Genomic DNA, 16,148 nt, shown 5'->3' with positions numbered 1-16,148 from the left:
TTGAAATAAAGTCAAAATAATCATTTCATGATGTTCGGGTAAAATTTTGGAAAAAATAAAATTTTCGAAATTTTTGCTAAGTCTAAAAAAACTACCACTAACAGCTCAATATCAACTGTAGATAATGCAGTATGATCATGGAATATACTTTCCATGATACGCAGTCGTCATAACTCGAGGAGTTTACAACAAGATGCAAATAAACAAGCCAAGATAGTTCCAAGTTATCGCCACCAACTCACTTTCCGCCCGGGTTGTTATTGAAATTGCATGATTTTTGTTATTACCGTCTGCCCACGATGTTGTTCTCGGCAACCTTATCCGAAACCAGCTTGTGTTGATTGCGTTGGCAGTTATCTGCCTGGGTTCCCTTATTTACCCATGCTCGGGCAGTGTGCGGTCCGATTGATCCACAAGCAGATATCAATCTTGATTCTCCCCAATTGACGATAAAGGTTTTTCTATAACATATTAGTGTTTTTGTGTTTTTTATACTACATTTGCTGGGATTAATTCTAATAATATAATACACACACACACACACACACACACACATACACACACACACATACTTTCTAACAATGTGGGATTTATTTTCAGCCGTCCTGGAGGAACTACCCAAGGGATGTCTCAAGGAATTCGTCAACACTTAAATCAGCAAATAGGGCAAGCTGTTACCAATGCTGCTATGCATGAATTATCAAGCACATTTTCAAACAAGTTTAAATAAAAATTAAGTTGACAGCTGAACAAACACTTATTTTTTTATTAAAAATTGAGAAATATTTAGCTACCGTCTGTGGAGTGACTATGGGTCAAAAAACGAAACTCCCCTCGTAATTTCTTAATAACAAAAACAATTTAAATAACATCGAAAAAATTAACATGGAATTGTTCTTAGATTTTTTTAAAATTTATATATATTCAGATTTTCTCTTCCATGTACATTAGGGTGACAATAAAAGAAATTACATCAGGGATACCCTCTGATTCGATTCCTTAGGCAAAAAAAAGTATCTGTGCAAATTATGAGCCAAATCGGTAAAGGTTAAGAAGTGCCCGAATAAAATTATATGATGATTTGCATTGTCAAAACCATGCAGTTACAATAGATATTATAATATCTAACTGTACGGATTTTTTTCCTTACCGTACGGATTTTCGACCTTCTCCGCGGATTTTAAACAGGCCGGAATTTTTGTACGAACAAAATCTGTATAGTTAATAACATTATAGTATTTTGGAAGTTCATTCCAGTTTGACAGCTCGCCCAGAGCAGACGTGTGTCTTTGAGCGCGTTTTGACGATGTTTTTTTAACTTTCGCCGACGGCCATGGCGGCGGCCGCGACGGCGGAGAGTGAATTAAGTGGACGGAGCATAGGGCTGAGGATGGAAGGCCGTTCTACTGGAACGCGGCCTTGAAGAAAAGTGTGTGGGAGAAACCCGACGGTTTCCAACCCAAAATGCAGGCGGCGACGGGCATGGAGGTGGAAGACTCCGAAGGAGGAGGAGAGGACGGGGGCGAATTTCGTCCCGTGATCAAGGTTCGGCGCAGGAAGGCTAAGGAGGAGATCAACGACGGCAATGGCCAGGAAGTGGAGAAACTGCTCAGCAACAACAAGTTCAGCCCGCTAGCGGAGAAGAGCAACAACAACAACAATGCGAACCCAGCAGCAGAAAAACCACCCCGTGGTACCAGCACCCGGCAAGTCGGCCGGGAGAAGAAGCAGCCGCCGCTGGTGGTGAAAGAAACGAGCTTCGCCCGCCTTGCGAGGGTGATGTCGACATGTGATGTCCAGCCGGAACACAAACTGACGCGGTACGGCACCAAAATTACGTGCTTTTCGAGCGACGACTTCGACACGGTGCAAGCCCACCTGAAGAAGAACAAGGTGCAGTTCTACACGCATGGAAAGCGCAGTGCGAGACCGCACCGGGTAGTAATGCGAGGTCTCCCGAACGCGGAACCGGATTACGTCAAGGAGCTGCTCAAGACGGAACATCAGCTGGACGTCTTGGCAGTACACGCCATCAGGCGGAAGCAGCAGCTTCCGCCATCGATGAGACGCCTTTCATCGTGCTCTTCCCCAAGGGGCACATCAGTCTGAAGGAGTTGAGTAGCAAGGTAAAGAAAGTGGGACCAGTCGTCGTCCGGTGGGTGGCCTACCGGAACAAAGAACCGCACGTGACCCAGTGCAAGAACTGCTTGCAGTTCGGTCACGGAACCAGTAACTGCCATCTCAAGCCCAGGTGCAGCAGCTGTGGGGGTGCCCACAGCACGGAAAAGTGCAAAGCAGAAGAAACGGAAGCCAAGAAGTGTGTCAACTGCTCTGGATCTCACGAGGGTCTGGACCGCAGCTGTCCCAAACGTGTGCAGTTCATCCAGTCGAGGCAGCAGGCGTCCACGCCGAAACCGCCAGCATGGAAGAAGGACAAACAGACCCCGGCAGGAGCCGCGTTCACCGCAGCGGATTTTCCTCCGCTACCTGGAGCGGTGCCGTCCGTTGAACCGGAAAATAAACATTCTAGTCCCGCAGGAAGAAGTCGAGAAGATACTGGCACCGGCGCCGGTGCAACCCCGAAGGAGCAACAAGGCGAATCGAAGCTGTACAGCGAGTCGGAGCTGTGGTCCATTTACCAAGAGTACAGAGTTCGCTTGAGGCAGTGCAAGACACCTGAGGAACAGATTGACGTGATCGCACACTTGCTGACACATGGCACGAAACAATGATCATCTGAATCAGTTACAGTTTTTTATTTTTCTTTTATTATTTTTGTACCTTTTGATCCTCGGTCCTAACCTGGTCACAGTACCTTAAAGGACCTAATAAAAATAAGCTAGGAAAAAAATCATTGCTTTTGATTGGGCCAAAGCTTTCTCTTATTAGATATTTTTATTCAACTGTCAGTTTGATTTTAAAGGGATAACTTGCATAATTTTCCGGGTTTTCCTCAGTTCAAACTTGATTGTCAATGATTCTTCTTTTCAAATTCCATAAACATATTTATTAAATAAAAGATCAAGTTTTGGCTTGTGAAAACCTTGTGTTGTGCTTGTACTTATAGCCCGAATAAAATTATATGATGATTTGCATTGTCAAAACCATGAAGTTACAATAGATATTATAATATTTATGGTAAGTTTATGGTTGATTTTTTTGAACTTCATTGGAATGACGATAAAGCTATCGTAGATTTCATGGTTACAGCAAATTTCATGGTTTTGTTATTGGAAATGTTATAAATTGAAACAATAAAACTACTGTAAATTTCATGAATACAGCAAATATTATGGTTTTGTTATTGGAAATCTCATAATGTATTTTTTTTTTCAATTTTTTGTTACAGTAAGTTTCATTGTAATGTTATAGATGCATAGTGTGAACTTTTTTTGAACGATTTTTTTAAATAATGTGAATCATGTAATAAAAGTATTGAAAATATATTAAAATATTTTAATATTTTAATATTTTAATATTTTAATATTTTAATATTTTAATATTAAAATATTAAAATATTAAAATATTAAAATATTAAAATATTAAAATATTAAAATATTAAAATATTAAAATATTAAAATATTAAAATATTAAAATATTAAAATATTAAAATATTAAAATATTAAAATATTAAAATATTAAAATATTAAAATATTAAAATATTAAAATATTAAAATATTAAAATATTAAAATATTAAAATATTAAAATATTAAAATATTAAAATATTAAAATATTAAAATATTAAAATATTAAAATATTAAAATATTAAAATATTAAAATATTAAAATATTAAAATATTAAAATATTAAAATATTAAAATATTAAAATATTAAAATATTAAAATATTAAAATATTAAAATATTAAAATATTAAAATATTAAAATATTAAAATATTAAAATATTAAAATATTAAAATATTAAAATATTAAAATATTAAAATATTAAAATATTAAAATATTAAAATATTAAAATATTAAAATATTAAAATATTAAAATATTAAAATATTAAAATATTAAAATATTAAAATATTAAAATATTAAAATATTAAAATATTAAAATATTAAAATATTAAAATATTAAAATATTAAAATATTAAAATATTAAAATATTAAAATATTAAAATATTAAAATATTAAAATATTAAAATATTAAAATATTAAAATATTAAAATATTAAAATATTAAAATATTAAAATATTAAAATATTAAAATATTAAAATATTAAAATATTAAAATATTAAAATATTAAAATATTAAAATATTAAAATATTAAAATATTAAAATATTAAAATATTAAAATATTAAAATATTAAAATATTAAAATATTAAAATATTAAAATATTAAAATATTAAAATATTAAAATATTAAAATATTAAAATATTAAAATATTAAAATATTAAAATATTAAAATATTAAAATATTAAAATATTAAAATATTAAAATATTAAAATATTAAAATATTAAAATATTAAAATATTAAAATATTAAAATATTAAAATATTAAAATATTAAAATATTAAAATATTAAAATATTAAAATATTAAAATATTAAAATATTAAAATATTAAAATATTAAAATATTAAAATATTAAAATATTAAAATATTAAAATATTAAAATATTAAAATATTAAAATATTAAAATATTAAAATATTAAAATATTAAAATATTAAAATATTAAAATATTAAAATATTAAAATATTAAAATATTAAAATATTAAAATATTAAAATATTAAAATATTAAAATATTAAAATATTAAAATATTAAAATATTAAAATATTAAAATATTAAAATATTAAAATATTAAAATATTAAAATATTAAAATATTAAAATATTAAAATATTAAAATATTAAAATATTAAAATATTAAAATATTAAAATATTAAAATATTAAAATATTAAAATATTAAAATATTAAAATATTAAAATATTAAAATATTAAAATATTAAAATATTAAAATATTAAAATATTAAAATATTAAAATATTAAAATATTAAAATATTAAAATATTAAAATATTAAAATATTAAAATATTAAAATATTAAAATATTAAAATATTAAAATATTAAAATATTAAAATATTAAAATATTAAAATATTAAAATATTAAAATATTAAAATATTAAAATATTAAAATATTAAAATATTAAAATATTAAAATATTAAAATATTAAAATATTAAAATATTAAAATATTAAAATATTAAAATATTAAAATATTAAAATATTAAAATATTAAAATATTAAAATATTAAAATATTAAAATATTAAAATATTAAAATATTAAAATATTAAAATATTAAAATATTAAAATATTAAAATATTAAAATATTAAAATATTAAAATATTAAAATATTAAAATATTAAAATATTAAAATATTAAAATATTAAAATATTAAAATATTAAAATATTAAAATATTAAAATATTAAAATATTAAAATATTAAAATATTAAAATATTAAAATATTAAAATATTAAAATATTAAAATATTAAAATATTAAAATATTAAAATATTAAAATATTAAAATATTAAAATATTAAAATATTAAAATATTAAAATATTAAAATATTAAAATATTAAAATATTAAAATATTAAAATATTAAAATATTAAAATATTAAAATATTAAAATATTAAAATATTAAAATATTAAAATATTAAAATATTAAAATATTAAAATATTAAAATATTAAAATATTAAAATATTAAAATATTAAAATATTAAAATATTAAAATATTAAAATATTAAAATATTAAAATATTAAAATATTAAAATATTAAAATATTAAAATATTAAAATATTAAAATATTAAAATATTAAAATATTAAAATATTAAAATATTAAAATATTAAAATATTAAAATATTAAAATATTAAAATATTAAAATATTAAAATATTAAAATATTAAAATATTAAAATATTAAAATATTAAAATATTAAAATATTAAAATATTAAAATATTAAAATATTAAAATATTAAAATATTAAAATATTAAAATATTAAAATATTAAAATATTAAAATATTAAAATATTAAAATATTAAAATATTAAAATATTAAAATATTAAAATATTAAAATATTAAAATATTAAAATATTAAAATATTAAAATATTAAAATATTAAAATATTAAAATATTAAAATATTAAAATATTAAAATATTAAAATATTAAAATATTAAAATATTAAAATATTAAAATATTAAAATATTAAAATATTAAAATATTAAAATATTAAAATATTAAAATATTAAAATATTAAAATATTAAAATATTAAAATATTAAAATAGATCACGGGAAAACGGATTCAACTTTCGACAAACCAACTCAGAAGAAGTCAACCGCAAAATCCACGACATACAGACCAATGCCACAGGGACCGACGGCATACCTATCTCGTTTGTCAAAATGTTGTGCCCGCTGATCCTGCCGGAACTCTGTCACCTCTTCAACGCCATTATCACAGCTCGAGCTTTCCCGTCTTTGTGGAAAACAGCCATTGTAACACCGATCCCCAAACAACCAAGTCCTAGCCTGCCCAAGCATTTCCGCCCGATCAGTGTCCTTCCAGCGATGTCGAAGGTGTTGGAAAAAATCCTGCTTGACCAAATCACCGATCATCTCGATAACCCGAACGCTCCGCTATTGGCCAAACATCAATCGGGATACAGGAAGGGATTCGGGACAACGACTGCTCTCGCCAAGGTAACGCACGACATCTACAGCAACTTGGATAACAACAGCTGCACCGTCATGGTTCTTGTCGATTTTTCACTTGCGTTTAACTGCGTCGACCACCATCTGCTCAAAGACAAGCTGAATCGAGAGTTCAGGTTCTCGAGCGCTGCCTGCGAGTTTGTCGCATCGTTCCTTGGCCAAAGAAAGCAATCCGTCCGCCTTGGTGATGCAGTCTCAGCAGTTCGTGATGTAACTGACGGTACACCGCAGGGATCCTGTCTCAGCGCTTTGCTGTTCAGCCTCTTCATCAACAGTTTACCCGGAGTCCTGAGATGCGAGTATCAATTGTATGCTGACGATCTTCAAATCTACGTGTCCGGGCCGATTGAACAGATCGAAGAGCTGATTGCCAGCATCAACAACGACTTGGCTGCGATCACCAACTGGGCCAACCAAAATCGACTTCACCCGAACCCCAAAAACGCAGGCCATCGTTTTCACCAAAGCAGACTCGGTTCGACCCCACACGGATATCGTCTTCAGTGGAGAAGTTGTTCCACTGTCCGACAGGGTTGTCAATCTTGGTCTCCTGCTGGACAATAACATGACATGGAAGCATCAGGTCAACAGTGTGACACAGAAGGTATACAACACTCTAAGGACATTTCGCCGCTTTGCAGCAGTCCTCTCCCAACCGACGCGGCGCAAGCTGGTCCAAGCTGTGATCATGCCTATGTTCACCTACTGTGACGTAGTCTATTATCACGGGCTTCCTGCGGCACACAAAGAGCAACTCCACCGGTGCTTCAAATCAGCGGTGCGGTTTGTGTACAATCTGCGACGTCGCGAAACAACTGCGGCCGTGCGAGGCACCATACTCGGACACGATCTGCCGATCAACTATCAACTGCGGACGAGCTGCTTCATGAAGAAGGGATACGATGGCAACCTGCCGGAGTACCTCCAACAACATCTGGTGAGAGGACAGCTTGAGCGGACCCGATCATTCATCATCCCGCGGCACACAACGACGAGTGGAAGAAGTGTTCTTGTCGCTGGAACCACGTGCTGGAACAACCTACCCTGGAGCTGAAAACCCAGCCGACGCTGTCGGCATTTAAAAGTGCTTTTAAGAGATCGTTTGACGATTAGTTTTCTTTAGCTTACTTGTACTTGTTACCCTTTATTTGGATCCTTTGTAACTTTTCTAAATTTCCTAAAGTGTCTTCCTTGACCTGATTAACAGTGTAAACTAACAAGTTGTCGTACCCAATAAACCAACAAATTACAAATTACAAATTACAAATTACAAATATTAAAATATTAAAATATTAAAATATTAAAATATTAAAATATTAAAATATTAAAATATTAAAATATTAAAATATTAAAATATTAAAATATTAAAATATTAAAATATTAAAATATTAAAATATTAAAATATTAAAATATTAAAATATTAAAATATTAAAATATTAAAATATTAAAATATTAAAATATTAAAATATTAAAATATTAAAATATTAAAATATTAAAATATTAAAATATTAAAATATTAAAATATTAAAATATTAAAATATTAAAATATTAAAATATTAAAATATTAAAATATTAAAATATTAAAATATTAAAATATTAAAATATTAAAATATTAAAATATTAAAATATTAAAATATTAAAATATTAAAATATTAAAATATTAAAATATTAAAATATTAAAATATTAAAATATTAAAATATTAAAATATTAAAATATTAAAATATTAAAATATTAAAATATTAAAATATTAAAATATTAAAATATTAAAATATTAAAATATTAAAATATTAAAATATTAAAATATTAAAATATTAAAATATTAAAATATTAAAATATTAAAATATTAAAATATTAAAATATTAAAATATTAAAATATTAAAATATTAAAATATTAAAATATTAAAATATTAAAATATTAAAATATTAAAATATTAAAATATTAAAATATTAAAATATTAAAATATTAAAATATTAAAATATTAAAATATTAAAATATTAAAATATTAAAATATTAAAATATTAAAATATTAAAATATTAAAATATTAAAATATTAAAATATTAAAATATTAAAATATTAAAATATTAAAATATTAAAATATTAAAATATTAAAATATTAAAATATTAAAATATTAAAATATTAAAATATTAAAATATTAAAATATTAAAATATTAAAATATTAAAATATTAAAATATTAAAATATTAAAATATTAAAATATTAAAATATTAAAATATTAAAATATTAAAATATTAAAATATTAAAATATTAAAATATTAAAATATTAAAATATTAAAATATTAAAATATTAAAATATTAAAATATTAAAATATTAAAATATTAAAATATTAAAATATTAAAATATTAAAATATTAAAATATTAAAATATTAAAATATTAAAATATTAAAATATTAAAATATTAAAATATTAAAATATTAAAATATTAAAATATTAAAATATTAAAATATTAAAATATTAAAATATTAAAATATTAAAATATTAAAATATTAAAATATTAAAATATTAAAATATTAAAATATTAAAATATTAAAATATTAAAATATTAAAATATTAAAATATTAAAATATTAAAATATTAAAATATTAAAATATTAAAATATTAAAATATTAAAATATTAAAATATTAAAATATTAAAATATTAAAATATTAAAATATTAAAATATTAAAATATTAAAATATTAAAATATTAAAATATTAAAATATTAAAATATTAAAATATTAAAATAATAAAATATTAAAATATTAAAATATTAAAATATTAAAATGTTAAAATATTAAAATGTTAAAATATTAAAATATTAAAATATTAAAATATTAAAATATTAAAATATTAAAATATTAAAATATTAAAATATTAAAATATTAAAATATTAAAATATTAAAATATTAAAATATTAAAATATTAAAATATTAAAATATTAAAATATTAAAATATTAAAATATTAAAATATTAAAATATTAAAATATTAAAATATTAAAATATTAAAATATTAAAATATTAAAATATTAAAATATTAAAATATTAAAATATTAAAATATTAAAATATTAAAATATTAAAATATTAAAATATTAAAATATTAAAATATTAAAATATTAAAATATTAAAATATTAAAATATTAAAATATTAAAATATTAAAATATTAAAATATTAAAATATTGAAATATTAAAATATTAAAATATTAAAATATTAAAATATTAAAATATTAAAATATTAAAATATTAAAATATTAAAATATTAAAATATTAAAATATTAAAATATTAAAATATTAAAATATTAAAATATTAAAATATTAAAATATTAAAATATTAAAATATTAAAATATTAAAATATTAAAATATTAAAATATTAAAATATTAAAATATTAAAATATTAAAATATTAAAATATTAAAATATTAAAATATTAAAATATTAAAATATTAAAATATTAAAATATTAAAATATTAAAATATTAAAATATTAAAATATTAAAATATTAAAATATTAAAATATTAAAATATTAAAATATTAAAATATTAAAATATTAAAATATTAAAATATTAAAATATTAAAATATTAAAATATTAAAATATTAAAATATTAAAATATTAAAATATTAAAATATTAAAATATTAAAATATTAAAATATTAAAATATTAAAATATTAAAATATTAAAATATTAAAATATTAAAATATTAAAATATTAAAATATTAAAATATTAAAATATTAAAATATTAAAATATTAAAATATTTTTTTTTTCATAAAATTATTTTTATTAGGTCCTTTTCGGTACTGGGACCTGGTTAGGACCGAGTCGGCTTTTGTAATTACATTTGACTTAATAATTACAGAGGATCTTGTGTGTAAATGTTAGTGGGAGGAGCCGATTACCCGCGGCCTACTCGGGGTTAGTAGGGAAGGGATTGATGTTAAAGACAAGGCGTGGGATGGGAAGGGGATTGTGTAGGGGTCTAGGTTGGCTCTGCTGGCCTTTGCTTGTGTCCTCAGCCGCAACTCGGTGTCCAGCTGCTGGGGCGTTCTTGCTTTGCTTCCGGTGCAATCCAGAAACGACGGCTTTGTGTGAAGGCGAGTTATACTAACTGAAGGAAAACTAACTGAAGGAAAACTAACTGGAAGAAAACTAAATGGATATTTTGGAATCTACGAGGAACTGATAGATCGGATAGAGAACATCAAGGTCTAGTTGAGATAACGCGTCTCGCATCGGGATTTCTGGTGGTCTTCCTCGGGCCCTGAGGGTATCTTTCAACTTAATTCTGTGAGCCTGGTGATCTGGACACGCCCATACGAGATGGTCGATGTCCTGATAACCCTGCCCACAGTCGCATAAGTTTGTATCACTCATGTTGATATTAAAATATTAAAATATTAAAATATTAAAATATTAAAATATTAAAATATTAAAATATTAAAATATTAAAATATTAAAATATTAAAATATTAAAATATTAAAATATTAAAATATTAAAATATTAAAATATTAAAATATTAAAATATTAAAATATTAAAATATTAAAATATTAAAATATTAAAATATTAAAATATTAAAATATTAAAATATTAAAATATTAAAATATTAAAATATTAAAATATTAAAATATTAAAATATTAAAATATTAAAATATTAAAATATTAAAATATTAAAATATTAAAATATTAAAATATTAAAATATTAAAATATTAAAATATTAAAATATTAAAATATTAAAATATTAAAATATTAAAATATTAAAATATTAAAATATTAAAATATTAAAATATTAAAATATTAAAATATTAAAATATTAAAATATTAAAATATTAAAATATTAAAATATTAAAATATTAAAAAAACAACATTTAAACATTTAAACATTTAAACATTTAAACATTTAAACATTTAAACATTTAAACATTTAAACATTTAAACATTTGAAAATTTAAACATTTAAACATTTAAACATTTAAACATTTAAACATTTAAACATTTAAACATTTAAACATTTAAACATTTAAACATTTAAACATTTAAACATTTAAACATTTAAACATTTAAACATTTAAACATTTAAACATTTAAACATTTAAACATTTAAACATTTAAACATTTAAACATTTAAACATTTAAACATTTAAACATTTAAACATTTAAACATTTAAACATTTAAACATTTAAACATTTAAACATTTAAACATTTAAACATTTAAACATTTAAACATTTAAACATTTAAACATTTAAACATTTAAACATTTAAACATTTAAACATTTAAACATTTAAACATTTAAACATTTAAACATTTAAACATTTAAACATTTAAACATTTAAACATTTAAACATTTAAACATTTAAACATTTAAACATTTAAACATTTAAACATTTAAACATTTAAACATTTAAACATTTAAACATTTAAACATTTAAACATTTAAACATTTAAACATTTAAACATTTAAACATTTAAACATTTAAACATTTAAACATTTAAACATTTAAACATTTAAACATTTAAACATTTAAACATTTAAACATTTAAACATTTAAACATTTAAACATTTAAACATTTAAACATTTAAACATTTAAACATTTAAACATTTAAACATTTAAACATTTAAACATTTAAACATTTAAACATTTAAACATTTAAACATTTAAACATTTAAACATTTAAACATTTAAACATTTAAACATTTAAACATTTAAACATTTAAACATTTAAACATTTAAACATTTAAACATTTAAACATTTAAACATTTAAACATTTAAACATTTAAACATTTAAACATTTAAACATTTAAACATTTAAACATTTAAACATTTAAACATTTAAACATTTAAACATTTAAACATTTAAACGTTTAAACATTTAAACATTTAAACATTTAAACATTTAAACATTTAAACATTTAAACATTTAAACATTTAAACATTTAAACATTTAAACATTTAAACATTTAAACATTTAAACATTTAAACATTTAAACATTTAAACATTTAAACATTTAAACATTTAAACATTTAAACATTTAAACATTTAAACATTTAAACATTTAAACATTTAAACATTTAAACATTTAAACATTTAAACATTTAAACATTTAAACATATAAACATTTAAACATTTAAACATTTAAACATTTAAACATTTAAACATTTAAACATTTAAACATTTAAACATTTAAACATTTAAACATTTAAACATTTAAACATTTAAACATTTAAACATTTAACCTTCGGGAAGTCGCGCAAAAAAAACTACAAGAGCAGTCGCGTGGTGTACTTTGTGCACCTCTCAGAAATTTTCAAATAAACCGAATATAATTCCAAATAGGAAAAAAACAATGTTCTACAAAGTTGTTAATTCCACCAATTAGAATGCCATCAGATATCTAACCACCATCCAGAGTAACCCGGAGGGCCCCGGGGATGTTCCGAAGAGGGGACATTTCCGAAATTCTGGTCCGCTAGGCATGATGGGTGTCAAACTTCATAATTTTCAAAGGCAGACCTCTATATGGACATTTTAAGTATCAAAGATGATCTGGCCACCATCCGGGTTAACCCGGTGGCCTTGGGGATGTTCCGGAGAGGGGACATTTCCGAAATTCTGGTCCACTAGGCATGATGGGTGTCAAACTTCATAATTTTCAAAGGCAAACCTCAAAATGAACATTTTTAGTTCTATAGGTGATCTGGCCACAATACGGACTAACCCGATGGCCCCGGAGATATTCCGAAGAGGGAACATTTCCGGACATCCGGTCCACAAGGCATGATGAGTGTCAAAATTCCCAATTTTCAAAGGCAGTCCTCTATATGGACATTTATAGTGCCATAGGTGATCTGACCACAATACGGACTACCCCGGTGGCCCCGAAATCCCAAATCTGCAATAACAAGATCATTTCTAGAGCTTTTTGGGGACTCCAAACTGTACTTTTTTTTTTTAAGTATGCTTCATGGTGAATGTTTTTTCCTATGTTTAAAAATCTGTTTATGTCCTGCTTACTCGTAGTAATCAAAAAACTTGTTATAAGATTTTAATCCGAATGTATAAAAAAATATAATATGTTTTTCTAAGATGATGAATAATGACCCAAAGCAACATTTTAACTATTTGTTTTTCTTCGCTAGGACTACTTTAAATTTTCAGTGATTAAATATTTACAGTACTTACGGAAAATTAAATATACACCAATAATCTTAACGCAGAATGCATATGTTGTGTCTTATTCCGGTTTAAATTAATGAATTAAATCAAATTTAATTTCCCCAAACTTCTACCGCGTGTTTATTTATTTCGCTACTTTCTGTTAATGACAGTTCGCTTCCTCCCCAGGTGTGTACTTTGTGTTGTGTGTCTGTGTTGGAATTACACGCTGACCTGGAACACAACAATCTCTTCTTCCTCCGGTTTGCTTCTGTATTGTCCGTTTACGCTCGTCGCACCAAGATGTTCAAGTTGAAGCGATCGCAAATTTAAAACTTTGCTGTTCCGGTTCGTGTCCGGGTTCCGTTCCTCCTCTGGCCTTCTGCGCTGATGTTGAGAATTCCGAGCGCCACCGCTGTTTTTCGGCCTAGTAAACAGCACGTTCCATCTTCCACCACGTAGATCTCTGCACGTACGGTCTTCTTCTTAGTGGCCAATTGGGAACAAAACATTCCCGCGACAGTTACATTTTGTCCAGCATACGTCTTCAACGTTGCTCTTACCCCGGTGCTCTGGTGACTGACGCTCACTTCCTTTTCCTTTAGGCGTTCCCAGGTTTGGCGATCGATGACGTTTACGCCTGCACCTGAATCAACCACCCACTTCACACTTACACCTCCAACCGTACAAACTGCTTTCGCTTCTTCGACCGGTTCCATCGCAAACAAATACTGCACATTTTCCTCCTCTGAATCGCTTCCGCTTTGCTGCTTTGAATCGTCAGAGTCATACGAATCACTCATCACCTGCCGCCGCCACTTGCCCTCCTTCTTCCGCTGCTTCGTGTTACATCTCTTCTTAAAGTGCCCAACATGTCCGCAGCGCTCGCACTTACGGTTCAGAGCAGGACAGGATTCGTCGTTGGCAAAGTGGCCAGATCTTCCACAGCGATAGCACTTCCCTTTAATGTTGTTTTTTGATCTACTGACTTTATATACCTCCTCCAGTTGCGGGCTAAACATCGTCGTCTTTCGGTGCTTTCCGATGGTCTCTAACGAGCGCCCCGCTTCGATCGTTTCCGCCAGGGTCATCTGCGGCTTGTTCAGGATCGTAGCCCGAAGATCGTCCGATACTCCCTTCTCAAAAAGCTGTTCCTTGATCTCTTCCTCCAGATGGTCACCATATTCACAGAGGTTACCCTGCTCGCGCAGCCGGAGAACGAATCCTTCGATTGGCTCGTCTTCGTTCTGCTCCAGGTTCCGGAACTTGTGCCGTTCCAGCGGCAGGCACTTCATCGGGAGGAAGTATTCGTCTAGAAGCTTGACCGCCTCCTTGAACACGTCCGAGCCCTCCGGAACTGCCGGTGCATCATTCCCTTGTAGACTGAAGAAGACGTCTTGAACTTGTGGTCCCACGTAGTGTAGGAGGTACGATTTTTGGCGAGCAGCAATCGTAACATTGTGTACGTCCAAGAAGATGTTGAAGGATCGCTTCCACTTTTTCCACCTAGCAGACACCGTGGACGTGTCCCCAGGAACAAACGGTGACAAACCCGAGACGTTTCCCGCGTCCATCCTTTTTGTTCGCGTACAAATTCGTTGCTTTTGTCTTGTTTTTTTTTATTGCGGCTCCTTCACCTCGTTCCAACGTCCGTTCGTGGCCTCTCGTAATGCCCTGCGTCGCCGAATCTAATCGCTCACCTTCGCTCTATCTCCTTCTTTACAGCCTAGCAGACACCTGCTCCGGCCCGTCGCCGAATTTAATCGTTTGTTGTTCCTGAATCGCTTTGGTCCCCGGCACCGATCCTCTACGCAGATTCACAGGATTTTCACGACCGAATCGAATCAAACTTTTCCTCCACGCTTCCAGCAGGTTCTTTACCGCCTCGTCGCCAATGTTGTGTCTTATTCCGGTTTAAATTAATGAATTAAATCAAATTTAATTTCCCCAAACTTCTACCGCGTGTTTATTTATTTCGCTACTTTCTGTTAATGACAGTTCGCTTCCTCCCCCCAGGTGTGTACTTTGTGTTGTGTGTCTGTGTTGGAATTACACGCTGACCTGGAACACAACAGCATATATATTTTTTAATCGTAATTAATTTGGGTGCCAATGGAAAGCATAAAATGATTTACAGTATGTAAAAAAAGTATTTACACCCCTTGGGCACTATGCACATTTTGTGATGAAACATGTAAAAAAATTAAAGTTTGACAGGAACCTAGTACTACGTTTTGTTCAGAAACTCATGCCAAACATTTTGCTAC

The 16,148-nt window shown here is 26.0% G+C and overlaps 2 protein-coding genes across 3 annotated transcripts in view; one reads left to right on the top strand and one right to left on the bottom strand.

The window, feature by feature from the left end:
• LOC6051347 (dynamin) overlaps positions 1–754 on the top strand; it is a 515,697-nt gene extending 514,943 nt beyond the window's left edge. Inside the window, exon 15 of one of the 2 annotated variants that reach the window (XM_038263306.1) lies at positions 601–754. In XM_038263306.1, coding sequence (XP_038119234.1) covers positions 601–730 — 130 coding nt within the window. In that variant the 3' untranslated portion in view covers positions 731–754. Of the gene's footprint in view, positions 1–587 lie in introns of both variants that reach the window. The other variant, XM_038263308.1, reaches the window with a different exon arrangement.
• Positions 755–14,210: 13,456 nt separating this feature from the next.
• On the bottom strand, positions 14,211–15,455 carry LOC119769064. Its single transcript, XM_038260960.1, has one exon. The coding sequence runs from the start codon at positions 15,453–15,455 to the stop codon at positions 14,211–14,213; it is 1,245 nt and encodes a 414-aa protein (XP_038116888.1).
• Between the last annotated feature and the right edge of the window lie 693 nt (positions 15,456–16,148).

The sequence above is a fragment of the Culex quinquefasciatus genome, chromosome 3 (genome assembly GCF_015732765.1).
Source record: "Culex quinquefasciatus strain JHB chromosome 3, VPISU_Cqui_1.0_pri_paternal, whole genome shotgun sequence".
Classification (NCBI taxonomy): domain Eukaryota; kingdom Metazoa; phylum Arthropoda; class Insecta; order Diptera; family Culicidae; genus Culex; species Culex quinquefasciatus.
Note: the sequence above shows the minus strand (reverse complement) of the source record. Positions and strands in the feature narration are given on the sequence as shown.

Bases quoted from the DNA above. Each gene is read 5' to 3' on its own strand.
- LOC119769064 (XM_038260960.1), bottom strand. From the start codon at position 15,455: ATGGACGCGGGAAACGTCTCGGGTTTGTCACCGTTTGTTCCTGGGGAC.